This window comes from Seriola dumerili, unplaced genomic scaffold (genome assembly GCF_002260705.1).
Source record: "Seriola dumerili isolate Sdu_G_001 unplaced genomic scaffold, Sdu_1.0 BDQW01000321.1, whole genome shotgun sequence".
Taxonomy (NCBI): Eukaryota; Metazoa; Chordata; class Actinopteri; order Carangiformes; family Carangidae; genus Seriola; species Seriola dumerili.
This window is the reverse complement of record NW_019174576.1, coordinates 1,720,557-1,748,315: the sequence shown is the minus strand read 5'-3', so window position 1 is coordinate 1,748,315 and position 27,759 is coordinate 1,720,557. Positions and strand designations below refer to the sequence as shown.

General features: G+C 41.5%; 1 protein-coding gene across 4 annotated transcripts; it reads right to left on the bottom strand.

Moving 5' to 3' along the window:
- Positions 1–157: 157 nt before the first annotated feature.
- On the bottom strand, positions 158–27,675 carry LOC111232040 (guanine nucleotide-binding protein G(I)/G(S)/G(O) subunit gamma-12-like). 4 transcript variants are annotated; one of them, XM_022759384.1, is made up of 4 exons: positions 27,601–27,675; positions 20,643–20,706; positions 2,257–2,377; positions 158–2,172 (listed from the first exon to the last, which is right to left on the bottom strand). In XM_022759384.1, exons 3-4 carry the CDS (start codon positions 2,347–2,349, stop codon positions 2,047–2,049), a joined length of 219 nt encoding a protein of 72 aa, XP_022615105.1. In that variant the 5' UTR covers positions 2,350–2,377; positions 20,643–20,706; positions 27,601–27,675; the 3' UTR covers positions 158–2,046. The 4 variants fall into 4 exon arrangements, with proteins under 4 accessions (XP_022615105.1, XP_022615104.1, XP_022615106.1 ...); XM_022759383.1 differs by lacking the exon at positions 27,601–27,675 and adding an exon at positions 26,547–26,754; XM_022759385.1 differs by lacking the exons at positions 20,643–20,706; positions 27,601–27,675 and adding an exon at positions 3,819–3,873.
- Between the last annotated feature and the right edge of the window lie 84 nt (positions 27,676–27,759).

Genomic DNA, 27,759 nt, shown 5'->3' with positions numbered 1-27,759 from the left:
AGTTCAGCACAGTCTTAGTTCACTAAATTCAAACAAATCGAATATTCTAGTTAAGCAACTAAGACCTCCCATAATGTGCATGTAAGGTGAATTAAAAAAAAAAAAATTCTTACATTAGTTGAAAAAAAGACTTATTTAAACTTAACCATAGATTTATTTGAGTTTACCACAAACAGGTAAAACCACAAACATGACATAGAGTATGTTGTTACCATACTCACCATGTGTGAGAAACCACAAACGTTGTAACTGTGTTTTTCTAATAAAAACACAAATTCACACTCACTAGAAAAATCAATCAAATACATTGTTATCTAAAACAACACATTCGGTTTTAATTCAAAAAGTTGAATTAACGTCGAAATTTCAAGTTGAGGTTCAACTGAATCACGTACATCAAACAGTTACAAGCAAGCACATACTGTGATACATGGACATACATACTCTACTACTATACTTATGGACGTATGAGAGAAACCTTAATACAAATCATTACTGGACATTGTGTCATTTTGAAATAGGATGTCATACACAGGGTTCATAGCCTATTGTAAGATACACTTCCTTCACCTAAAGGACCTTTTTCATTCACAGTATTAGACAACAGCACTTGTGTGACTAAAAAGTAGTCAAGAGGTTGAAGCAGGATTACTTCATTATTAAGGCCCTGGCTGGTACAATTGCAAAATTAGTTGCTTACGCTTTGCATGAGCACTAACACACACATGAAAAGTTACAGCTATATACTGCCGGTCTAACATACTCATAGTAAAGTCAAAGTAAGCTTTAGAGCAACTGTAAACATGGAATGTTTCAAACTCACGAGTATAACAGTCATCTGGTGTCTACAGGTTTCAAAGTGCCTGAATAGTAATGAGTAATAGTAAACGGTAATAAGCCAAGCCAAGTTTGTGGTGAGACACCAGAAGTCTGATAGAGACACTGATGAGATGGCACAGATTGGTCGTGAACAATTTTCCTCAGGAATAATGGCTGCAATATTTGTTTCCACATTTTTAATGAATAAGCACTACCTTATGCAAACATTACGTGTGTCTCATATTAACAGATGGGTGTACTCAAAGGTCAAATGTTGTACATTCATTTCTAAGGCAAATGCATGACAAAATGTTCTGAGAATTAGAAAAATTAATCATCACTTTCAGACATCATATATAATGACTTTGCACTGGATTCAGTTGAAATGAGTGGTGGTCTGTTGCATAACTAGGATGCATTTCCAGAATGCAGCTGCACTGCACTACACTGCACTGCAAGACTACTACTATATATTGTATAATACCATACTACTATATCCAAAAGTCAATCTCAAAAGTGAAAATCCAATCAATGTTTTAACTTTGGAAATGTTAATTTATACATGTTTTTAGAAAGAGCTGGGAACAATTTAATATCTAATTTTTGACGACTAGTATTTCTGACTGTGACTAGATGCTGCAACAGTAATTTGTCCTCCTGTAATGGACAGCACAGTTTAGTCGTCTTGCGACAGGACATCATTATCTCGAGCGCTCATTATCAGTAGCACACAAACTACAACAACCATTTCCTGAAGCAAGCCTGATGAAAGTAAGAGGTGAAAGCTGAAAGCCTAGATCTGATTGGACCAATCATTGAGGGGGCTTGTTTATGCCTGCTGTGATAATTAGAGAGTCAGGAACTCTCCCTCAATGGCACAGTTCCTTTCAGGCTGAGGTCTGTGGCTTTCTAGATCTTGTAAGAAAGCACTACACAGAGAAAAAAAAAAAAAGTTGCCACTGAGCCTCCGTACGAACTTTTGATCAAACTTGCTTGAGCTAAACCTTTGAGCCGAGGCCAGAGCTTCAGATTTGTGCCTGTTCTTTGGTGTAACTGTGATCTGGCTGAAAGGCAGAGAGAAATATATTCCTTATCAAACTGCAGCAGGCATGTGGAAAAAGTATGGGGGTGCACTGGCCTTAAGGCAGGTTGTGAACAGTATTACTATCAGCTTTTTTTCCCCTCATAAGCATCAAAATGAAAAGCAGCAAGAATTCAGGTGTTCCCCTACAAAACAGTGCAAGGCTTCTTGTCCTTGAAAGGGTTTTCTGAAGCGGGGATGCCCATGAGCAGCGGGTCATTCTTGGCATGTTCTCCACAGTAACGCATTAGGTCCGATGAAGCCTTGGACACCTGCAAAGAAATCAATCTACACACTCATCTAGCTTGACTTACATTTAGACCACTCGGGGTGAATGACTACGAATATAAACACACCTTTATCCTCTCGATGCTGGCCTCTATCCTCAGCTGCTGCACTGTCCGCCTGGCCTGAGCGATGCTGCTGGAGCTCTGCATTTTTGATGACATTGCAGTTTTTGGACAGCTGTGCTTAAATCTGTGTAAGGAAAAAAAAATGCACTCACTTTATGTACATTAATTAGTGTAGATATACAGTGGGTATTTGCACAAAGGAACCCAACAAAGTCACAGTGTAATAAATCTATTCACATGCTGCCTGGCAACAAGCTGTTCCTGAGGGATTAAAGAAGCAACATAAAGGTCAAGCTGCTGCTAAAAATACTATACTGCAGAAGCTGCTATTGACTTTATAGGAAGTTCACTTAGATTTGATGTTGTTATTGGTATTATATAGTAACTAGTAACTAATTACCTTATTTATCTATCTTGAAAGCTGTTTGCAATTCCTCCCATTTAAAACATCCATAGCACCTGTTTGGCCAAGGTTAGTATGCATACGATATCTATGACTAGGTAAGTAATGGAATATATAATGCAGATATTTATGAGTGACAAGTTGTGAGGGAGCTAGTTGGAACAGTAAAGTCAACGCTGAAAATAAGGAGATGAAGACCAACTTCGTCATACAGAGAGCAATAAATTTGCCATTCGTAATGAAGCTTAAAATTATGATAAGCATATGATTGACCTCGTCGAATCCTTCCAGGCCAATAAAATGAGCAGCACAAAATTATTTTTATCCTGTATGGAGAATAACACTGACAGTGTCATGACTGCAACTTCTAGTGAAAACCAATTTGCTGTGGGTGTGGTACATTCAGTCGAAACAGGCACGTAGTTGTAAATAACCCATGTATTCTTCGGCTTTTCCAAGGATTTGCTGGGAATTTTATTGAGAAATAGCTGCTGCTCATACTGACATCACCACTTGTTTGTTAAGGCATAGGGTTAGAATCACTGGACTTATCCACGGTATATTTCCATAAAACCTAGAACTACAACAAGGCTAAGCATGCTACAGCCATGCTAGCAGCTCTATGAGACTGTACCTGTGGTGTTTTAGGTTAAATGCTAACGTCAGCCGAATAGCATGCTCATTACAACAACAGCTTAGTATGCAACATTTACCATTGTGATCGTCTTAGCCTAGCGTGTTAGCATGCTAATATTTGCTAATTATCACCAAACATAAAGAACAGGGAAGGCAGAGTCAGCAAGTTGTGGAAAACTCAGGTGATCACCAAAGTCAACAGGATTTATCTATTAGACGCTGAGATATTTCACATCATATGTGATGACTTTGACCTGCTGGTGACAGGAGAAGTCAGAGAATCACCAAAGTCTAACAGATATTCGCTGAGATATTTCAGTTTAGATCAAAGTCGTGGACTGACCAACAGACCGACAGAGAGGGACAGATCAACAGTCACCCCTGGGGCCATGACGCTAGCATGAAATTAAAAGATAAACATAAAAAAAATATAAAAAAGATCAAAGCTGCATCTTTGGTTGCAGCACTGAATGTAATTGCATGAGCAGCTTCGCACAATATGGCAGAAATTATAAAGTGTACGTACTAAGATGTTACTTCATGTTCCATCCATCGAGCTGTGCAACTTCTCAGAAGTGACAGTTGACCTAATCTGGAATTGACTCAATGTGCGTAAGAGCCGTGGCCCAACCTAACGGAATCCTGTTTCACAATTCCTGCTTCCAGGATACAATGGTTTACTTTTACCAGCTCATTACGTCACTTTCTGAATTACTTGAAGGAGAGGCTGCACAGTTGTAATTTTCTTCCTTTCACCCTGACCAACTGCAGTGCAGAGCTCAAAGGGGAAGCAGCCTTTGAGCAAAAGAGGTGGTGCTTCTTTTCCGTTCTGCACAAACATAATTTCTTAGAAGACAGAGGGAAGAGGAACATCTTCTACTGCAAGAACAGAACACCATGTATTCAAGTTTATAGTAGAACAGAGTGCATATGTTGTTGAGCAATAATTGAGAATTTCACAGTCTTTCCAACAACTGCAGCTCTTGTTCCTGGAGCAAATGAAGAAAAGACACCAGACAGTGGCTCTGTGGGACAGACAGAAATAATCTCTGACATGTGGTGTAGGAAATGTTTGCTCTGTGTTTTGGTGCAGGATATCACAAAAGAGGGGGACACACTGACATGGAAGGGTGATGAAACTACAGAACTGACAACAGACAGGAGACAAGACTATGCATCCCTCTAATTCTCCCACCTACTCCCTTCCGCTTCCTCCACAGGAAGCAGCATCGCCACTCGCCCTCTGCAGTGTAAATGATTAAATATGGGGTGGAGACTTTAAAAATAGAAGCTACACACACCGGCCAGGAGCCAAGGAAACGGAAAGCATAGCAGAACATTGGCTTTCCTAAGGAGTGCATGCTCATGTTCAATTTAATTTTAACACTGTATAAACAATCTGTTTTCCCAGCCTTTTTGACCTTTGCGCTCACTGTTCCAGGGAACTTAGCACTTCATGGTGTGGCTCTGTTATCAACACAGCTGTAATTTCTAAACCCTCAGCTGCACTGGCCAGGCATGAGTGGACACAGGAAAGGGAGAGCTGCGTCACAGGAGGGCTGGAGTCCACTCACTGACATATGCAGAGACACCGTGACGCCAGCAGCTACTACAGAGCTCTTACAATTGGAGGGGGGCACAAGAGGCGTAACTGGTTGTAAAAGAAATTAACAAGGCTAAGTGTTTTCTGTTTTACTGCACTATTGTTCAGCCCCTGGTTGTACTAGTGTTATGAAAGCGGCACGAATGGAAACCAGTAACTTCACAGCACTGAAAAAATGTTATTAAATCATACTCGGGCTTCTTTTTTTCTTCTGTTCTTTCACTCTTCTTGTCAAATTGTTTGCTCACAAACTACAGTGACATTGCATTTAGCCCAAAATGTAATCACAATGCAAAAAGTTAAGTCTATTCACATTACTATCATAATTATAGAGATAAACAATTGTCCATGTGCAACTTCTACTAGAAGCAACAATTAGTTGATCCATAGAAGTAGAGCTGCAGTTCCACCAGCTGTCACAGAAATAGGGACTATAGAGACTCTTCCCTTCAGGCTTAAGATACCACAAGAGGCAAATCGTCTGCAGCAGTCAGCCTGGCAGGGGTGAATGAGTTTAGAACACACACTTGCACCAGGACTGGTTCACCCCCCCCCCAGTGTGGACACACACAGACTCTGCTGTGCAGCTCACCTCAAAAGTGCTGAACTTCAAATAATCCTCTCTCTCTCCGGCTGTGTGGTGGGCAGCTTTACAGTAATCCTGCTGGATCTGTAACAGTCTTACAGACGACATCTAGATTTAATGCACCGCATCAATGTGACTTTTCTACTGGACTGTCAGTGTTTATAGATAACACACACCGCAGACTCGAGGCTTTGTTATGAAAATATAAATATACCAGTCCCGTCAAAAGTTTCAACACAACCTTCCCATTCACTTGAATGAGAAAGTGCGTCCAAACTTTTGAATGGTACTGTATTTTATTTTATTTTTTTTCATTTTCTTTTAATTTTATATTTGGTCTCTGCGCTGTCAATTAAAATATTACAAATTAAAGAAGTGATTCTGTATTTTGATTGATACCGTGATCTGTGTGTATGCTAACTCTGCAGCTACAGCCTGATTAGCTTAGTTTAGCATTAAGACAGACGTTTATTTGTCGCTTTAATGTTTAATAACTGACACAACCTTCCATATGTGTGACCAACTCTGTCTGCAATTAACTCTTAACTCTGAGGCACGACATCAATTATATGCAAAATCTGAAGCTGCATAAAAAAAAACATAAAACATATATTTTAAGCTATTGCCTAATTGCCATATAATCTTATCTTTGAATAGAGACCTCAGTCAAACAAATGAGAAAAAAGACCTCACTCCAGTAAAACAAACACAAACAAGCAGGGAAATTTGTCACTGTAGGGTGTGTAATTCCTGTATGTGGACTGAACCTTTAAAATCCTTCTGGCCAAAAGAATGTCAGCAATGCCTTCAGCTGTGGTGTGCCTGTCTGCCTCCAGCATGTGTACTTACGGGTGGTGAATGTAACATGTGGCACACTGAAAGCATTGATTAAAAAAAAAAAAAAAGTACATTTGAAGTCTTACAGCAGGGAGATTTCTTTGATGTGGCTGCTGAGCTTTACACAGGTGGGCTCACGCAGTGCCAACACAGAGGTCCTGCAGAGTTTATGACACCACATTTTGCCCTGAGGAACTACTCGCTGCTTAGATCTGCTGCCTGAACAAATACACAAAGAACTTTAGTGTGTCTCAGCAATATTGATAAGATTTTTTCTTTTACATGCATCGCAATATGGCAGATGTACTGTGTGCAAAGTTACATAAAACAATATAATTGATGATGGTGCAACAAACTGTCTTCCCTTATTATATATTATAACAGACATAGACTCCCATGTTCAAATGACCAACAGAAATAGCAGAAATAAATATGTTTACAGGAAGCAGTTTTGGTGGGTGAGCGTATGCTTGCCATAAACTGGCAAGTCTCGGCTCCACACGCGCCCCACCTCTTTGCCCATTTTTGGTTTAGCCAGGAGTTAGGCGGAGTCAGGCACTGCCATGAAGACGACGGCGCAGCAGCCCACTCTGAGCTTCAAAACTGCTCTTCACAAACCGATGGATGACGTCATGGAGCCTTCATCCACCTTTATATACTGTACAGTCTATGGCTGCAACTGTTAAAGGAGCCTTTAATTTAGAATAAAATATACTGTATATATAGAAATATATTTGCTATTCAAAAGTCTGTCAGTTTGAGTTTCCAAATTCTCATATGTGAGCATTGTTTTATATGATTTTAAATTGAATATTCTTGTGTTTTTAAATCAATCAAAAAAAAGAGAAAGAGTCTGTTTCAAAACTGTACTCACATGTCCCTCTATGCTGAAGCATCTACCACAGCTATTTGATTTTTAGTAGAAAAATCCCTTTTTGTGTCTCGACAGACAATATCTCTTTGCTGTGCAGTAGTGTAGTGGAGGGATGGAGGCACAAACAGGGAGTCTTGTCATAAAAAGACTAACTGCAAGATACCAACATGATTTGGCCAAGACAGACTGCTGAGGCCTCATTTTAGCTTTAGCTGAACTTGTGCATTTTTTTTTTGCGTAGAGCAAGAATTGTGGATTTTTCTCAGTATGAACAGTAGGAACAACTAAATTGGACAAAGATGGCTTCAGTGTACATATGAGCATGAGTATAGACAAACCTTTAATATCACACTATCCCAATGAAAACAACCAGTTGTTGCAGCCCTATAATTTCACTGAACTGTGTTCCACTATTATGCATTATATCAGACATATCTCCTCACCAGTGAAAACAAACTTCCAAGCATTTATCACATTAATTGTGTAACAAGCAAACATAATAAGCATCTTGTTCACCGATTACGGTGGTGTTTTTCAGCGTCTGATAAACAGAAGGCAGGCTGAGAGCTGCAGCCTGAATGATTACTTATCAGCTGTCCAGTTCCAAAAGTGCCGGGCCGTGGGACAGTGAGCAGCTCCATTATCTGTGCGAAACAGTGCTAAACTGCCTGGCAACAACAGCAGCAGCCTCCACAGTCCGCTCCTGGGCCAGGATCTGTGGCTGCCGCGACAATAAGCTCTGAAGCTTAGGCACATGTGAGAGGCGCAGTGACAATGCAGACGGGCTATCAGTATTGTGCCACACTCACAACTGCTGTTTGGGCATTGTGTAGGACAGAGGCACCGGGACAGGAGTCTAGAGGAGCTTTTACAAGTTTAACTGCGCCCTCATGAGTGCTAATCTCAGACAGCCTGATGCTATCTGGGAGCCAGCCTGTCCAGTCAGGCGTGCAGAGGAAAGAGACAGAGGCCTCCCAATGTGAAACAAACACAAACAATGTCTCTTCCACGTTCTGGTGAGACAAACTGTATGACTAAAGGTATAACCTTCCAGTCTATGCAACATATCATCAATTACAAGCTTTGATGGTGACAGATTTTTAAAGGCGTCATGGATGATGTCCAAAAAGTGTTGTGTGAAGAGATGTGTGAAGTCAGCCAACATGAAAACAAACACAGGAGGCGTCGGTGTTCACGCTGCAGATTTAAATAGGCGATGAGGCTTCCAAGACACTGAGTCACGGGCTGCGAGTTTCTCCCTGGACTCCACACACTTCACTGTACCCCCCCCCCCCCCCCCCCCCCCCCCCCGACCTCGAAGCTCTGCAGCGGCAGGGAACAGGCTTCGGCAAGGGTGGGGTCAGCTGAAGGACAACAGATTCTCACTCCAGTTTCTGTCATCCTGTCCTTTTCTTCCCACCTGGGCCCCATGTGCAGAAAAACAGGTTCCTGTGAGTGTGTATAAGTGTGTGTGTGTGTGTGTGTCCCGTCACACAGCCGGCCAGACAGTCACAGCCGTTTAAAAGTTCAAAGCTTTGAGTAATGTGCTTCTGATTCCCTGAGATATAAGTTCATGCATGGCCCTTCATACACACCCTGTGGAGAGGTATAGTGAGTAACATCCACGGATTAGGGGCTGTCTTTGAAGTTTTGGTGACTTTTAGAAATCAATGGAAGAGAAGCAGCTAAAACAACCCTGAACCAGGTGCTGCTCTCTTCTACTACATTTCATCCTGCATGTGTTCAGCTGATTGTTTTTTTTGTTTGTTTTTTTTTGGCTTTGGGGAGATTAGAGAAGTGAAAAAAAGTGACACAGAGAATCTGCTCTGCCATGTCTGAAGTTAAATCTGGAAGGCCAGATGCAACGCAATGTGCCCCCAGCTGCTAATATTAATACAGAAATGCTGTCACACGAATGCATGTGGGTGGGGGTCATCATGCCAAGCTGTTGCATGCAGATCACTGCTTATGACTCAAGTGTAATAATGAGAATGACATTTTTTTGTCATGACAGTGGCGTGGTTCTGGGGATGGCAGTGTCACACTCAGTCACTCCACCACTTTGGTCCCGGCTCAAATATCACGACAACTATTGGATGTATTGCAGTGACATTCATGGTCCCCAGAGGATGAATCCTGCTGCCTTTGGTGATCCCCTGACTGTCCCTCTAGCGCCACCATGAGGTTGACATTTATGGTTTTGTATGAGATGTCTTGACAGTTATTCGCTGGGTGGCCATGAAGTATGGTAAAGACAATCACGTCCCTGTCAGGAAGAATTTGTATTCATTGTCTTCGGATTGTCTGTCCGTCTGTCCCATATCGCACATACGCCTTGATGGAACTTCTTCAAATTTAACACCATCATTTACTAGGACTTAAGGATGAACCGATTGGATTTTGGTGGCTAAAGGTCAAAGGCCAAGGTCACAGTGACTTCACAAAACATATTATTAGCCTTTTGAACGAAGTATCTCGAGAACTCCTCAAGGGAATCTCTTCACATTTGGCACAAATGTCCACTGGGACACAAGGATGCACACAGAACACTTTTTAGCCGTAACTCAAGACTTCACACATTAATTATGACAAAATGTCACACTTCACACAAACGGTTAATATTCTGTATTATCCTGAATAAACAGGGATGTAATCTGAAACTAGTCTGAGTGGCGGAGGCATACAGTACAACCGCGAAGCGGTAATTCTAGTTTAACCCTGTGACTTTTCCTCTAGTGTCATCATCACATTGAAATTCAATTTGAACTACACAGCCCTGAAACAGGTGCTGTTATTATCAAGACTAATGATGTTCCCATCAGCCTCAGCTGTACTCTGTGTTCAGTGCATTTATCAACAACAGCAGCATAATGCATGCAAGTCCCTAACTAAGTTAATACAGTTAACATCTGTTTTAAAGGATGATAACTATTACAAGTTACGTGATGGAATAGTTTAAATTTGAGACAACTCCTTTGGCCTCAGGGTTTTAGAAAGGGGATAAGACCTCTGTTAGCCATCCAGTGGTGGGCAGTGAAGTGCATAACTGTGGGGGAAAAAAGAAGAATTAGAAGATAAAAATTATATTTCAGGTTGTGGGACATAAGCAGACTATACTATAACATATTTTAAAGTTAACAAACCCTTTCTACTCCACTTATTAAAGGGTTAGGGTTATACTGGGTAATACTGGAGTTGGTATCTATGTCTACTCTCAGTTTTAAGTTCCTACTTTAAGATTGACAGTAACAATGGGCCTAAACTTGCCTGAAAAGGCATGTTGAATAGACTGCACTTATCTACTCTTAAACTCAAAGTGCTTTACAATGGAAGTCACATTCACCCATTCACACACACATTCATACAGCGCTTTTCTGCTCAAGCACATTTCACAATGTGGACTGGAGGAGCCGGGAATTGAACTACCACCCTCCCGATTAGTGGACGACCCACTCTCCCTGACAGCCGCCCTTTGGCATACACAAGGTCCTGCAGCCTATAAGGGTTAATGATCCTCCTCTTTTTCAAAATCCAGCAACAAGTGTGGAAAACTTTGAACGAATACAGTTTGGGTTATTTTTGTCTTTTTCCAGATCAGATTACTTTCTCCTAATAACTCAGCTGTCATCACTGTAAATCCTCTGAAAACAAGAAACTGCCTCTTCAGTGGAACGACGCACACGGCTCCAAGAAAGAGCCCTCAGGGCACAGCTGAGTGTAACAGTTAATGAACCCTTTAGTCTGCCCTGTCTGCTCCCTGGTCCGGCGCTGTGAGTCGTCACGCTGACGGTCTTTGTCTTATCTCGTTCACTCAAAGACAATAGAGCCGCACAGAGCGGCTCCACAAGCACAGATATTGAGAGTTGCTTTTGTGGTTTGGTGTCAGGAGGTAAAAAGTTGCAAATTCAATGGATAAGACACAGTATCCTACACCAGTGAGTGCATGAATCTGTGTGTGTGTGTGTGTGTGTGTGTGTGTGTGTGCGTGTGTGTCTGTGAATGCCCTGTGTGCAAGGTGGGCCAGGCTGCTATTTCCTGTTGAGTGGGAGACATGAAAGCAGTGAGAATTTTATGCCGTTGATATCTCTGCCCAAATGCACCAAACTGTCTCCACCCTACCATGGGAGAAAAACTCCCACCACCGACCAAAAAAAAAAAAAAACTCTGCTCTGAACAGTTGACTGCATTCGTTGAAATCTCCCAAGGAGGGAAAAGTTAGCAGGATGAAGAAAAAAGAAAAAAAAAAAGAGCCCGCTGTCTCCCACCAATACTTCCTGGAGACCGGGGCAGCCCTGGATCTGCACGGGTCTCCCCGACAACTGAGCTTTGTCTAGACAGAAACCAATGCTCCGCTCACCGGATAGGAATTCAGTAAACCCACAGTCCCACATTCTCACACCACCTTTAGCCTGACGCTCTCACATGGCACCAAACAAACCGAGTCACAGGTCTCATTGTTACAACGATCAGGCATTTACACTCCAAGCTCAATGCACCTCCCTGTCTTTCATGTGAATAACAGAAATTGGTGCATTTTGCTTAACAGGGTTTTTTTTTTTTTTCTTTCTGTGCATTAAAATCAGCTCTTTCACTCTAACTATGTGGGAATGTAAAACCAGCTGCAGAAAATTCCTCTCATTCCATCTCCAACTGCAACACACACCGATCGTGTTCTGCTTGCTTCAGATCAAGCATCTAAACCAGTAATATGGGATGCAAACAGTGTCGGGTGAGGGCACGGAGAACTGAATAACATGTCAATCCGAGAGGGCGACACACTTTTTTTCTTTTTTTTCTTACACGGCCTGTTGCTTTAGGATAAACATCAGCAATTCTTCCTCCCCAGCCTCACCGAGCTTCCAGAGCCGACCTTTTCATGCAATTCCTTCGAGGTTACTAACAAGAGTTCTCTCACCTTTTCCCCACTTCCCGCCTCCCATGCCTTGCAAGCAGACACCCACCCACACAGTCATCATTTCACATGCATGCTAAGGTTTCTTTGTGTCTTTCTTTTATTGATTCTGTTTCATGGGAAGGTTTACTCAGCATGATACAGACTGCTGGGTTACTGGGTGTAACGTTTTCCAACAAATTCTAGTACATTTATATTAAAATAACTCCCTCTGCCCCCACTTTTACAACACTGTTGTGCATGAGAACATTCAGCAACAAGCACCATTTCATTTTTTAACTTTTTAACTTTCATACTTCAGGTTTCATTTTAACAGCTGCGGGATAATAGATACGTTTCCATGCAGGACAGTTGCAAGGATTTTAGAAATACACGATGTTGTAAGTCCAGAGTTCCCCTCTGCAACCCCTCAACCTTGAGGAAATTCTGACCACCCACGAAATATAAAGGCTCTGAATACTCTCCCATTTTTTTTTTTCTACTGATCAGTTTCTATTTTTCGTAAAATAGAAACCATGAAATGTCTAAATGATGTTTCTGCTACTAGGACTAAATCCTGGTAGGGAAACAATAAATCCTATATCTATGTTTTTACTATAATGTAAAACATATATATCTAAAACTACTGGAATCACCCAGTTCAATTACTACTTGTGAAAACATTTTTATCTGCAGAATTCCCCAGATTGCTAAAACTCCAAAATTCCCATAACAAAACAGGCTATGACACTAAAGACATAACTTCAACATTAATGTTCTACGATAAGATCAATAACGCAACTGCAGCTCTGCTTTATGTTCTCCATTTAGTAGCTGTTGTGGAGCTTCCTCTGCAGATGGAGTTCACCCAGTTCTCATAAAATTGTTATGTGATTGAAAGCTCCACAACAGCTACTGTATATGGCAGCCTATTGCAAACTATTGTTTCCAAGGTTAGGGAATGAACCATCCCCCTTTAAATGAGTTTAATTTGTACTGGCATCAAAAACAATATTCTCAGATTGAAAATACAGTGGGGGAAGAATTTGACAACGAGCTTCCTCATGATGTTTCTCATGAAATTTGAGTGGAGAAATATCAGTCATGTCAGATACTTGGTTTGTGGATCAGAGTATTAATGAACTTCTTTACACTGGAGAAAATCAGCTCCACCACTCGGAGCAATGCATTTCAATTCTAATATTGCACACAATAAAAAAAAAAAAAATGCATCAAATGGAATCAGCTGTATAATGTTGCATGACAGATTATTTGAACCATGCATATAGAGTGACTGCATCAACAGGGTAATAGAGACTTAATGGTTAGGAAATGACAGAAGTCTTGTGGTGTGTGTATTTAAAGAGGACGATCTAATCAGCACATGCCCAGCACTGAGGGACCGTGTTGGTGGTAGGTGATAGGGAGGCTTCCTCACTGCTGCCACCTGACTGCTTATCATGATGAACAAAAGACAGAGAGAGAGACAGAATAAGGGGAGGGCTGGGAAAAAAACACAGCCTTCTGACCTCAGTAACAGGAATGACTCCCCCCTCTTTTCCTTCCTGTGAACTTTGGAGTGCCCCAGAGCTGAGTGAGCACTAAACAGCACATAATGAGCAGCCATGGGGGAGGCAGAGGAGAGGGCTGTGGACGTAAGAGCCGTTGGGGTGGACACCACTTCCAAAGTGTCCTTTTAGGGAGGCTCCACAACTGGTTGCAGCTTTTGTCTCATGACATCTCTCTGTCTGGAAGCCACCTGATTGTGAGCTTGAAGTCTTGGTGCATTAGTAATCTGCCCTTTGGCCCTACACGTTATTACCAGAGAGTTTGCATACACGGTGAGCTGAGCGATTCAGAGCAATGAAGAAGGTATTATTAACAGTGAAAGAATCCCAAACATGCACCTCACCCAGATCCGCGCAAGGGTCACTGCAGCACTGCAGGCACAAAGTGCACGTTTTCAGAGGGAGCACACACACGTTTCATTTATTTCCTGCTGATTGTTTGTCTGAGAAACGTTTACAGCATCCCTGGAAAATATAACTCTCTCTGAGACGGAAAGTACATAAGTATTATAGTACTATTATTTTACTTGTATTTATTCGTTATTGCACTTTATCCTTACACATTTTAGACATGAATATTGCACCTTGTACATGTATATTACAGCTATAGTTTCTAGTTCAGTTGCAGATTAACATTTTACATACAAAACACGTGATGAGATTATAAAATATGATGCATTTCAGCAATGCTCGCAGTATCCCATAAGCCACAGTTGTTCTTTGTATTTTGTGCCGATTAGCAGATGTTAGCATGCTAATATGCTAAACTAAGACTGAACATGTTAAACATTGGACCTGTTAAAAATCAGCATGTTAACCATGTCAGCATTGTCACTGTGAGCATGTTAGCATGCTGAAATCAGCATTTAGCTCAAAGCAGCTGTGTCTAAGACTGTCATGCCTCTCTCTATCTCATCCCTTATTTTCTGCCTGGATTCATATTAAAGGCAAAAATGCTCCTGCAAAAAAATCATATCTTTTTTTTATCGTTATGGAGCAACATTATTTTAGAGCTTTTCCAGTGAAAACAGCTGCCTGCTGTGGCTGAAAGCAACAACGTAAGAGAGTGGTGTGAACAGATAAACAATGAGCTGAAACTCTCTATGAAGCTCCATAAACCGAGGGAAGCTGTAGGTTCAGACAAAAAGTGTCTGTGGGTTCAACACTGCAAGTGACCACTTTTACATACTATCACATTGTTTCCATATTTGCCACTTGATTCATTGTTGATGTGAAAATATTAATTATAGCCACTTTAAGATTTGAGTACTTCTTCTTCCACCGGGGAGCTGCACAGTTTCATTTTGAGGAAACTAAGAATGAAAGAGTCTCTCAAGCAGTGGGGGCAAAGACCTTTCATGTTGTGATAAGGCGAAGAGAGGAGACACATCTCTTTTCCTCCTTGAAGTTGTGGCAGTTGTGCACAATTCATCATGGTGAAGTTCTGCAAAATGAGAAAGCAGCAACAAGAGAATCTGGAAAAAAAAAGAGTCTTGGGTGTAGGTTCAGTATAGACCTGGGTGTGGTGGCAAAAGCCAAAACCGTATGACTCCTGTTGTGCCTTCACTCATGCAAATAGGCACGTTTGTCTCATGCTCTCTATGCTGCTCAGTAGCAGATGAATGCCAACACGTGAATCGGATGTGACAGTTGTTATGAGAGTTAAAATTCCAAGGAAATGTATAGATATTTGCAAAGGAGGAATGTGAAATATGCATTTATCTTAATTCAAAGGCCTGCACACGTGCATACTAACTACCACAGTCTATTGAATGCACTCACAAGATTTATTACAGAACCTTTGTGTCACTGTGTGGAGGTAAAACTCAACAGCTTTTCTTCCTGAGAACAAATACCAGAATGTGGTTTGACAATCCAAGGTAAACACACTTCTAAATACACATTATCACGCTAGAGTAAATGATTTACGTGAGTGAAAACATTTATGCCATCATGAGGTTACAAAGACCCAGACAAGTCTGCTCCTTTAAAGGGCAGAGGTCTGTTATTTAATGCAATGTTAACCTGCTTATTATCTAAAATAAGGAACTCATCTTCTCTGCTTTACCTCAGTTAACAATGACATAGATTATATGATATTCATACCCTGTCTGGTGCAGAGACTTCAACTGATGACTGAGCCTTTTTCAGTCATGCATTTTGGAGCATTATAATGCTGTATTCATTCAAAGCACCGACCAGGATCTCACAGGGAAAGTATGTGCGGGCCGGTTGCAGCGGTTTGTTTTCAGAACAGTGTAACTCCAATGGAACGCGGCTGCAATGCTGAGCAGCATACCACCCTGTTTCGCCCCTAATGAACATCAATCAAAGGTGCATTTTTACAGCGTTACAGACCACCAAGTGTATACGTGCAAGGCAAAGCAGTCAAAGACAACTTATTTCTGGACTGGAAAATATTTCCTTTGCCACCGTCTGGTGGAGGAAAACGTTTCAGGAAAAAAAAAATCAAACCAGGAAAGAGTAGCCTGTAGAAAAGAATGTCAGGCATGTAACCAGTGGCTGGGCAGATTTTCTGGGCAGGGTGACATCCTGACTGCTGCTTGGTCTTCCTCTCCTAACTGCCAGACCCTTATGTTTGTTAACTGGATGCCGACATTCCCTGGACGGCTCCTCCAGCAAAGATCAGGGTGGCTGGAATTCTTGTCTGGCAGACACGTGGCACAAGAGTGTCTCAAAGTGGACACGGCAGCAACTGAACAGATAAAGAAAGTTGTGTGGACTGTTTATTGTCAGGACCCTGCTGCCATGATTACAGGGGTTTTTAAGAGAAAACATTGTGTTGCTATGCAGAAGCACTTTGTAGGATATTGAACACAAGCATGTAGAATGACAAAGAACTGAAACAAGTCTACAGCACCATAGCAGCTCTGTGAGACTGTACTTCCAACACAGCAGTGCTTTGAGCTAACATTAGCATGTTGCTGATGTTAAACAAGGATAATGTTTAGCATGTTCACCCTCTTGGTCTAGCATGTTTGCATGCTGACATTTGCTAATTACCACTAAACAGAAAGCACTAAACAGGTATTTGGTCGTAGACTGACGTTTTGAACAAATGAAAAATTTGACCTGATGCATCAGAGGAAAAGTCAAGAGATCATCAAAGTGACTATAATTCATCCTGAGGGGAATATGAATGTCTGAACCATTTGGGATCACTAAAGTGATATTTTACAGATATTTGTGCAAATGCATCTAATAGATGTGGAGATATTTCTCTGGATAAGTGAAAACTTTGACCTGCTGGTGAAGGCAGAAGAGAGGTCAGGCAGTCTTGGAGGATTCATCCTCATCCTCAAAAGAGCAGCCCACCACTTCAGCAGTGAAGCATCCTATCATCTTTTTTTTTTTATTCCACATGTTCTTTTTCCTTGTCAACTCCTGGCACCTACATTACCCACAATGCAACTAGACTGCTAACAGTTCAGTCCAAGATTGAAAGTGTGTAATGCTATTAGTGGCTAGCCTCAAGCAGAGATGCGGAGCGGGCTAACATCACAGGCTCAGATTTTTTATCTGATTTTCTGCAGCTGCCTCTGTGTCCAAAAAAGGTTTGAAACCACTTCACATATGCCGTAGTATTCCTCAAGACCTGTACAGAATTTGATGTGTAAAATCAGCGCACTTCCCTTTCAAGACATTTCACAAAAAAAAAAAAACAAAAAGGAAGAAAAAAGAGAAATCAGAGCATCACCAAAATCTGCAGGGTTCATCCTCTTGCGACCATTAATGTCTGTGCAAAACTTCATGTTTATCCATCCAATAGTCGTGGAGATTTGGTCGTCGTGCTGGACCTATAAGTAAGCAGTAGACCGGCCTGCTGACGTATCCATCCCCAGAGACATGACGCTAGCCTGGATAAAAACAATATATACACATAACCTTGCATGCAATTCCCTCCGCAGACAGAGGTGAAGACAGCACCTGGCAGGCAGTTCTGTGAGAATCCTACCCATGGAAACAGGATCTGCAGTGACCTAGTTGTTGAGTGGGTTGATAATATGTCACAAAGAGGCAATGGGTGGGGGGGGGGGGGGGGTAATTGCACATCTGAACCTGCAGTAATAATTCATCCACACTAATGGTTTTGTGTAGGCTCGATGTTGGCACGGGGTTAACATTCTGTTTTCTTCCCATAAAGCATCACACGGGAAACGTCCCTGTGCTAATAAACTACAGAACATTTATATTATTAATCTAATGCATGTGGTTCATGTTGTAAATATTTTTTCAGGTGAACATGAAAAAGGTTGAATTCAGTGGCTGAAGAAGCCCCAGCGGCACACTAGTGATACTTTCTAAGCCCTGTGGCAAAAAGTTAATGAGACTATTAGTCCTACTTCAAAGCCAACATGTGTCTACATTATAGCTGTGCAGATAGCACAGCTAATCTCAAGTGGTATTTGCATGCATCTAGGGCACTCAGAGGCCACCCAGTGCACACAGATCCTGGTTTGAATTTCCAGAATCGGAGGTCCATGTCCATAAATAACATTGAGAACATAAATCTCTGCGAGTCAAAGATTTATTTCTATAAGCAACACAAACTACATCATAGATCCTGGGAAGAGAAGAAAGCTTCTGAAGATATTGTACATGAGAAAAAGAATACATTCAGATCTGTCTCTCGCAGATCAAACAGGTTTTTTCTTCTGCTTCTAAAGAAATTCAAAGCGTAGCATGTGTGGCATGAGAGAAACACACAGCTTCACGTGCAGACATATGAGCTATTTCCATCTGCATTAACATATGGCTACAGATGGAACCTGCACCCACGAAAAAAAAAAAAACATAAACCATACAAAACCAGTGCCGGCTTGCTGTTCATGGATGCAAGCCATCAGAACTGGTGATCAAATGAGTATTAACCACATTACTTCCTGCACAAGGAACAGCCACTCCCGCCTCTGCCCCGTAGCTAACCAACATGAGTAGGAGTGTGTATGTGTGTGTGTCTGTGTGTGTGTGCGTGCGTGATGAGGAGGGTGGTGCGGGGGGGAGGAGTGGGAGGAAGATTTGGAAGGAAGGAGCTGGTTGTTCAGGAAGCGGACGTAGTGCAGCAGAGCAGAAGGAAGGAAGATGCCCATATATGAGCAGATACTTATGAAACAGGATGGAGGACATGCCTGAAGAGGCCTGAGATCTCCCCCGGGTGCAACAATAATGCAGTAAATGTGTAAACCTCCTCCTACATGTATAAACACACATCCCGGCACTGAGAAGCTCAAGTTGCAGCAAGCCCAAACTTTCATTCAACCTGACACCTACACCCCGGTCTAGTGTATTCAGTAAACATCCTTACCCGAAACCTTGTTGTTATGTAATGATCAATACAATCAGGTGTTCAAAATGCAAGCAGGGGTTGGGATGATTTATAATTTCCCACAAATAACCAGTGGTATCAGTGCTGAATCCATTAAGAGGAAGCAGGTTTCTGTTTCTGCCAACTGTGCACAATAGACAGAGGCCCTGGAGCTGATTAGCAACACACCTGCACACTGGCAAAAAAGAGCCTTTGTTTAACACCTGCATGTCGACTGGGTCACTTTTTTCCCCTCTCATAATATGTGTGTGTTTAGGAAGTTACATCTATTGGTATTTTCCCTTTTTCTGAGCTAGAGCTAATTTTAAAAAGTTTTATGTCCTGTTCTTTCCGTTGAGTTGAGGGACTGCCCCACAAACGACATTGTACTTAACTTAATTCAAAACTACCTTGTGCTGATATTGGTCAATGTTTCTTTCTCTGGGTGCCATTAGACATCCACTGTCCTGCCTCATTTCTCCCTACGGAGGGGAAGTTTGAGTTTTATTGTGTTGCACTCACATATGTGCAGAATATTTCCTGCGTGAAAAACCTTTTAATGCACTGCGATGATGAGCCTTTAAGCAACATATGCCACCACACATGAATGTCCATCACATGTGAAAATACAGATAAAAATAGAAAAAAGGAGTGCAGCAGGTGTACATGCTAAAGTTATAAAAAAAACTGATGACTCCCTGATTCACAGTGATTCAATAGCAAAAGCAAATAAACAAAGAAAGAGGGTTTTAGCTAACTGATTTTTTTTTTCAAGCATTATACAGTATAGTAGGAAGAGCACTACAATGATGACTGCTTTTCTTACAGCTGAGTGGAATAGACTGCACAATGCTGCCATCATGTGGAGTAAATTTATTACTACAAGGCGTTAGCTGCTTAGAGGATATGTTCACATTTTTAATGCAGTACTGCTATACCCACATGTACACTGAAATAGTTACTGGATGCTGTAATCATTCCTCCTGTTTACGATGGCTGGAAACAAAATGTCTTTCTAATGTAATTCCACTGTAAGTGGTTGGGGAAAATCTCCATACAGAGCTTCGTTTTAGGCTTTAGCAGTCTGAGTCAGACAAATGAAGTATGCATCTTCCAAAGTTAAAGAAAGTGAGATGATCCCTGTTTCTGTTGAGCCACAGGAGAGGCACGGCAACAGAAAGAGTGGAATTCGTAATAAAACTACTGTGACTGTCAGAGTTTCCCACCTGACTCAACAGACGACCACTACTGAAGCCTCATGTTAGCTATGGTGAACTTTCAAATGACATCATTCAACCTCTACACGTGACCGGACTTCATGTGTAAAGTCTGTGGTATTCCCCTCAGCAAGCGATGATACCACGGGACACATTTTAGAATAAGAAAAAAAAACATATTCAAACTGCTACAGCCTGCTCGCCGCCATTTACAACAGCACTGTAAACTCTGTTTTTATCACCAGAGGGCAGCACCTCACAGCACAGGCCGTTCATAGTGTGACTGCAGATATGAAAGACTTATGGAGACTGGGTCAGATTAATAATGGATAGACTGGTGTAGCAATGTTTGTAATCTAATCCTTCTCTCAATTACAGTAGAGGCTGGGGACGCTGGTGGCAACAGCTGACTCGAACGAGAGACACGGTCTACAACAGAGACACTGACCTGTGTGGGAAAAGGTCTCGAGGAGCATGTATTGGGTGTCCCAGTCTCTGTGATCAGCATAAATCTGGAAAAGAAAGAAAAGTGAATGTGTTAGAATTTGTCACTTAGCTATGACAGCAAACCAACCAGTGAAACTAAATGGGTTTCCAACACCAGAGAGTTGGAAGTGAGCATAAGGTGGAAAACATCAACGTTCAAGACAATGGCAAACAGTTAAACCTCATCAGACACACTGACAAGATTTGTAGGAAACTGTTTATCCATCAGTCTTCTCAGCAGACCGTGAGACCATAAGCTCCCACAGTGCGATGAATGCCAGTCCACTGACACCACTTGCCTCATCACTTAGGGAAAAACGTTGAGTGCTGGCAGGCCGAGTCGCTTGTGGGCGGAGATACTCGAGCCTCTACTCTATTTGCATTCATTACCACATTCCAGTGAAACCAGTTATATGGCCAGTCCTTTGGTGTGAGAACTCTCTGTGTGTCTTTGCACTCTCCATCACAACAAGTAGGGGTGGGGCTTGGTAGTGTGTGGTGTGAACTGGAGAGTAGACAGTCCCAAATACTGCTCACACTTCTCTCTGTTTGCTTTCAGCACTCACATTTCTCCCTCGTTTAAAGGCTTAGTCCATCATACGCATATCTTAAACATAAAAATGAGAATTTACTTGAGGAAATTGCCCTGCAAAATAATAATAATGATGATAATTATCAATGGATTTTACGAAGGAGACTTTCTTGATCTCAGGGTCAGGAAACTACGCGAAGATGCTTACATATGCCAACTGGCAATGCTTTATACAGTATGCTCACATTTATTAAAGTAGCAATAATACAATATTGGCCACTTGAGGCAGAGAACGAAGCTATACAATAATATTAACCTATTATCACCTTATAAAGTTGTTACAGAGAAGACGTTAGCAGTAGGCAGTGATAAATCTCTGTGTGTTTGTGACTATGGATGACACCTTTCACATTAGAGGTATCATTTGATCCATTGTTTATATAATAAATATGGTTTAGTGCATATTTAAGTAGCATTTGTGCTTTTCCAATGATTCATTAAAAGCACAGTTTGGGATTGAAAACAAAAGCTTTACCGGAGTCCAAGTCTAAGATATGAACCTTTCACTGCTACCATTCAATTATGACACTGCCACAGGTTTGTTTACAGCAGGCATGTTTGTGAACACAGGACTAAAACAGCCCGTCTTCATTGAATTATGATAAAACATAAAAAAAAACAAAGTGAATATAACAAAATAAAACAGTTTAGGGTGAACCACAGCTTTGCTTGAGTCAGTGTGTCGAGTGAATCTCTGAGTTATTTCAGCCTATAGCAAAGCAGTCCAAGTTATATGACACAGAAATACAACATATTATCACAGTAGGAAGAACCGTTCATGTGTTAAACTAACACCCAGAGCTCTGTTATTGTACAATACTGAAACCAAAGATGTTTTACCTGCTGTGTTCCAGTTGCTAAGCAACCTCTTCCCTCCATGTAATTTACTGTGCTGTCCAGTATCAGTGCAGGGTGGTGGAGAATTGTTGTATGTCAGTATAAGAAAAATAATGTAGCCTAACGGGAATTACCATATAATGAAATCAATATAAAGCTTGATTTACAAATGTGTTAAACTGTACATACAAACACTTCCTCACTAGGATATGAGTAACATCCTTACAGTTATCATTCATGCATTCATTCACTTGTGCAAGTATTTAGTTAAATCCATTTTTATATGTAGAATATCAGGGGGAAATGTTTTGCTATCAGTAGCCTAACAATATTAAACATATTCATACAAATACGAGTCCCACACTGAACCAGTTAAATCAGGGACACATGTCATAGAAATTAAATTTAAATTTTTAAATATGCATGGTGTTCTTGCTTCAAAACAAATATTTAAATTTGCAGTATTTTGCTGTTGCAACTTAGGTATTCTAATATCTTAGTGGACAGAAAAAAGTACAAGGCTGAGCTGTAAAAATCTGTGTCATGTGTAATCTCAGTTTTCCTTTATTCATCATTTTAAATGTGTAATTTTGACTTGTTTTGTTATATAGTGGTCATCTGTGTTCAATAGGTCTAGTTTAATTGAAATACCCTGAGAGACATACATAGTACAACCTATCCAACTAATTACACATCAGTGCATACCTGACCCACAGGCAGCAGCTGACCGGAGGGCGGGCATAAAGAGAAGATAATTAAATTTAATGACAGTGGCTTTATTAGGAGACTCATTCCCCTGATGCTGCACAGATGCACCACAGAGACCCGGAGTTGATCTGTGTAATTGTGTCAGTTGAGCTGCATGTCATGTGGGACTGCACAAAGCACACATCTATAAATGTCCTACTGCAGCGACATGACAGATCCCACAATGTCAGCGAGACCACATACAGGGCGACGCCGGCCGGTGACCTGGCTGCTGTCACACAGGCCCGCGTGTCACTCGGCGGGGACAACGACCCAGAAGCTGCAAGGACGTCCTGCCACAGGGACAGGAAGGGCAGCAGTGAGGCAGCACTTTTTACTCTCACTGTCTGATCAAAGGCTAAAGAGTTTTGAAGTCCCAGGGGCTCTATGAGCTATAACTACAAAGACAAATTCAAAAGCAACCAAACTGCGCCCTACTTTGCTCTCTTAATTCAGACATCAATGACTCTGAGGTCAACTACTATCAATCAATACTCTGTCAAACCTACCACCAAACATACGCAGGAACATACGCACCACATGTGGCTTCTACCTGTTGCTGCTCTGAATCAGAAACACATGACCCGAACAGACTGACAGTAAGAATAAAGCATTAACCTGCAGCAATCTGCTATTTCAAGGCAACACTCTGCTATTTGACATCGGCGTCACATCCCAGTCGAACATATTTGCTTTCATACCCCCAAAAAAATGTGCTAATTCCCTCATCACAAGCTAAATCCACTTAAGATATTGTACCAACAAAGGCCAGTCTATATAATGGACCTATATCAAACTAAATACTGTGTTTGCACTCTCGGTTTTTTCTACAGAAACCAGGATGTTATTTTAACCTAATCCAGATTCCTGATCGTTGCCTGTTAGAGCGGGGCGGCTGTGGCTCAGGAGGAGGAGTGGGTGGTCCACTAACGGGAAGGTCAATCCAGATACTGAACACCAAATTTCCTTCAATGAATCATCGGTGTGTGAATGTGTGTGTATATTAGAAAAAGCTCTATATGAATGCATGGGTGAATGTGGCTTCCACTGAGTGGTTGATTAGACTTTATCAGTGAAGTCCATTTACCATTACAGCACACAGGAGCATCAAAAGGAGTGAAACAGTTTCTTTACATCAACTTAATGTAAAGAATTGCTCCTCAACTTGGTGGCAATAAATATTGAACTTCAACTTAAAGAACACAACAGCTAAATATACTGTAACTACTAACAGTCAACCAGGACTTTGGTTTACAGCTGAAATCCATAATAATTGTTTTTTTTATTAATGTGGGGTCACGGATTAAAAAGTAAAAAAAAAAAAAAAAAAAAAGAGTAAAAAATAAAAAATTAAGCAAAATCACAAATTCTCAGGTGACAACTTTTGAGTTACTTGGTTTGTCTGACCAATGGTATAAAACCCAAAATAAGCAGGACATCCTCACATTTGCAAAGCTAGAACCAGATCATTTTAAGATCAATTACTGGGACAACAGTGTGCATGCAAACATATCATCAATTTTAAAATGTCAAGTATCTGTGACGGAAAGCCATTAGAGCCCGTCGTGAAAAGCCTGCATCACTTTCCGATAAGCAGTTAATGCTCATGCTCCGGTGAGGAGGCCGAGACGTGAGCTCTGACGTGTGTCAAAGCAGCGCAGCATTTTTCACATATCGCTGTGGACTAACAGGGCTGGAGGCTGAGCGCGGCAGCTCCTCTGTGTTGACTGGAAGCATTCTCTGAAGGTCTTTGTGACCAGACCAGTGACGCACAGACGAGCTCCCAAGAGGCCGAGCGTGGAATTTGAGTCTAGGGATGGAGGGGGCAAAGGGAGGGGGCAAAGGGAGGGTGGGGGCGGGCGGCGGGGGCAACACTCTCACAAGATTAAACTGCACTAAGGTCTGTACCAGTGACTGTGGTGTAACCAGGCAACATGGTCAAACCCACGTCAGCAACCAAAAACTCACACAGGTGGAGTCACAAAAAAGCACTCGGATTCCTTTCTTTTTCTGCTCCGTTACAGAGTTAATCAAGAGTCACATTAAGTGTTTATGTCAGATATTCCTGTTTAATCATTTTGAGATGCCGTAAACTCCACACACAGTTCTGTTTGAAACACGCTCACATAAATCTCATTCTGAAGATTTACAGACACATAAACATGTCAACAGCTCAAACCATCTAAACAGCCTGAAAGCGCTATTTATCCACATCAGTTTGGTGAGCAGCAAAAATCATTGTTACTGTGCTAATACCATGTGTTCCCCTAAGACAGCTCACTGTTAGACTACTAGGAAGGGTACTGAACTTCAAGCATGTCTGCAGCGTGTTGCACCGCTTCCTAAATGTCAGTATTTGCTGCTTGTCTCTGTTTTATATAATTGTAAATTAAACACCTTTAGGTTTTCAGCTGTTAATGAGACAAATCTGAAAGTGACACCTAAAGCCCTGGGAAACTGTGACGGGCAATTTTCTCTCTCCTTTGACATTTCATAGACTAATTGACGAATTTGATAAACAGATTAGTTGATAATGAAAATCATCATTTGTTGCAGCTATTCTGCACTGGCTCACTGCACAAAACGTGCACTTTCACAAAGGCCTATGTATTTCTCCACTTAAAAAAAAAAAGAAGAAAGTTTTATTTTGTCATTCTTGTATCATATTGACATCTGTGTGGACTCAAAAGCAGCACAAACCAGCACCAGCACCTGCAGCCACAACCACATCAGTGGAGCTTCAGGGCCAAGCTGAGGCTGACACAACAACCAAAGATTAGTAGTCAAGGTTAAAAATCAGACGTACTACAGAGACTTAACCGAGATAACAGACTGCCTTATTCTCGTTGTAACAGTGACACCGAGCAATCTTCCTCTCCTGACCTCACTGCAATGTGCAATGCAGTGAGGTCAGGATGCTTGCTTGTTAATATTGTTGATGTGTAGCATCAGACAGAAGTAAAAAGGCCTTGTACAAAAATAGTAAAAAAAAAAACCCACATTTGACACATTTGAGTATGAGTTTTTGCACTCTGGTTTTTGAACGCTGATTCTATTCCTCATGTAATCACTGATGTTTTTCCTCCTCCAAACATTTAACATGTTTCTCACAGTGTTTCCCTCACAATTTGTTGTGAGAGTTTATATAGTATTCTCTGGTTTGTCCATGCCTTTCCATATGGCATAAACTTTTGATTCCACACTGGTTTTATTTTATCAAAGAAAACTGTAAGCCATATCCCTGTTTGTAAATCTCTCTCTGGTATTCACTGCACTTTAACAACAGCCTTGAGCTTCACAGAAACACATTTCCATGTTACTGAGAAACAGGTCGTTCCCTCCTCTATTCCTCTGTTCTTATACGACCACCTGTCACCTACGTTGCCTCCACACACCTGTTCACCATCCAGTGTATTTACAGGATGTTATTTACTCACAATTTCACATCCTAAATCCCATATGGCAGATGTAACAGACATATCAACTTGATGAACACACATTTTGCTCATCGTGGTGGTGTGCTTGTTTCTTGTTTACATATGTATGTTCGTGGTTTGTGTTAATCGACTGGAGCTCCCAGTTCTCCAGCTGCTGCTGCTGCTGTTGTTTAACCAACACAAAGCTATCATGACATGTTACAGCTGCTCAAAGATCATTCATGCAATCTCTCCGCCGATACTCGATACTCACCTGGCCTCTCTCGGATCCGACACTGGATTTGTTTTTTGTTTTTCAAAGTCGAGCCATGAAATAATCCAGACGGAGCTTCTCTAATTTAAGAAAAAATAACTGTTCTCTAGTTGTGTCGAACGAAAAGTTTCACAACAGCGAAAACACACATTTAACCCTGTTGATGTGAAAGCGCAGAGACACGGAGACAGTCATCTGCTGCTGGCGGCTGCTGAGCTGCTGGGCTGGGACCATGGACTGTGTAAAGAGGCTGGGACTCTCCTGTTTGCAAAAGACAACAGCGCCCTCTGTCGGTAACACTGAACCCTGATTCATCCTCGACAGGCAACAGGCTCCGTTTGTTTAGATAAGTCTTTATGACAGTATTTTTTTTACAGATAACTGAGGCCTAACTTCTCATGTGGGCACCTGTAAATGGAGACTAGTGTTCAAACAGATGATAAGGTAGAAATACGGATGTTTGCTCAAAGCCAGTTTTGCATTCACTGCAGTGATATTTAGGGTGAACACAACTCTACAGCGCTGCTGTTAATGCTGGAGTGACCGGGGAAAGTTTGTCCAAATGTTTGACTGGTACTGTACATTATAAAATGTGGTCAGGAGAGGCATTAAAAAGACACAGATGAACAGTAACCTGACACTGATAGAACCACGCAGAGCCATGAATAATCAGGTCATGTTCTATATCATGTCCTGAATATGGTTAAAACCAGGATAATAGGCTACAGAACTGTGTGCACATGATGATACTAATTTACAGATGATGCTGATGGCAGGGCACAGATCAGAAAACAGAAGCTGAATAGAGTTAAATAATAAAGTATTAGATTATTATCATTGTCATAAGATATTCAAATGACAAAGTCGGACCTCTGGGGGGCGCCAGAGCACAGCACCTCTCTCTAAATCTGGAGATGCAAATATCAATCCTGCTGCTGCTTTACAAACTTGAGATATTAGTTTGAGTGAAAATGTCACAGGTAAAGATGATGCGTCGGTACTGCATCTCATCAGCACGACACAAACTTTACGGAGGCGAGATTGTAAATAGGACCTTGGGCTTGTTTGGAGGTTCTGGCAGCAGCAGGACGGCGCAGCGCCTGGTATATGGATAGATGGTCGTCCGCTGGGAGGGACCCCATCCTCCTCCACCGCGGAGGTTTCATAAAAACAGACATGAAAGAAACATTCTTATAGGATATATCCACATTTA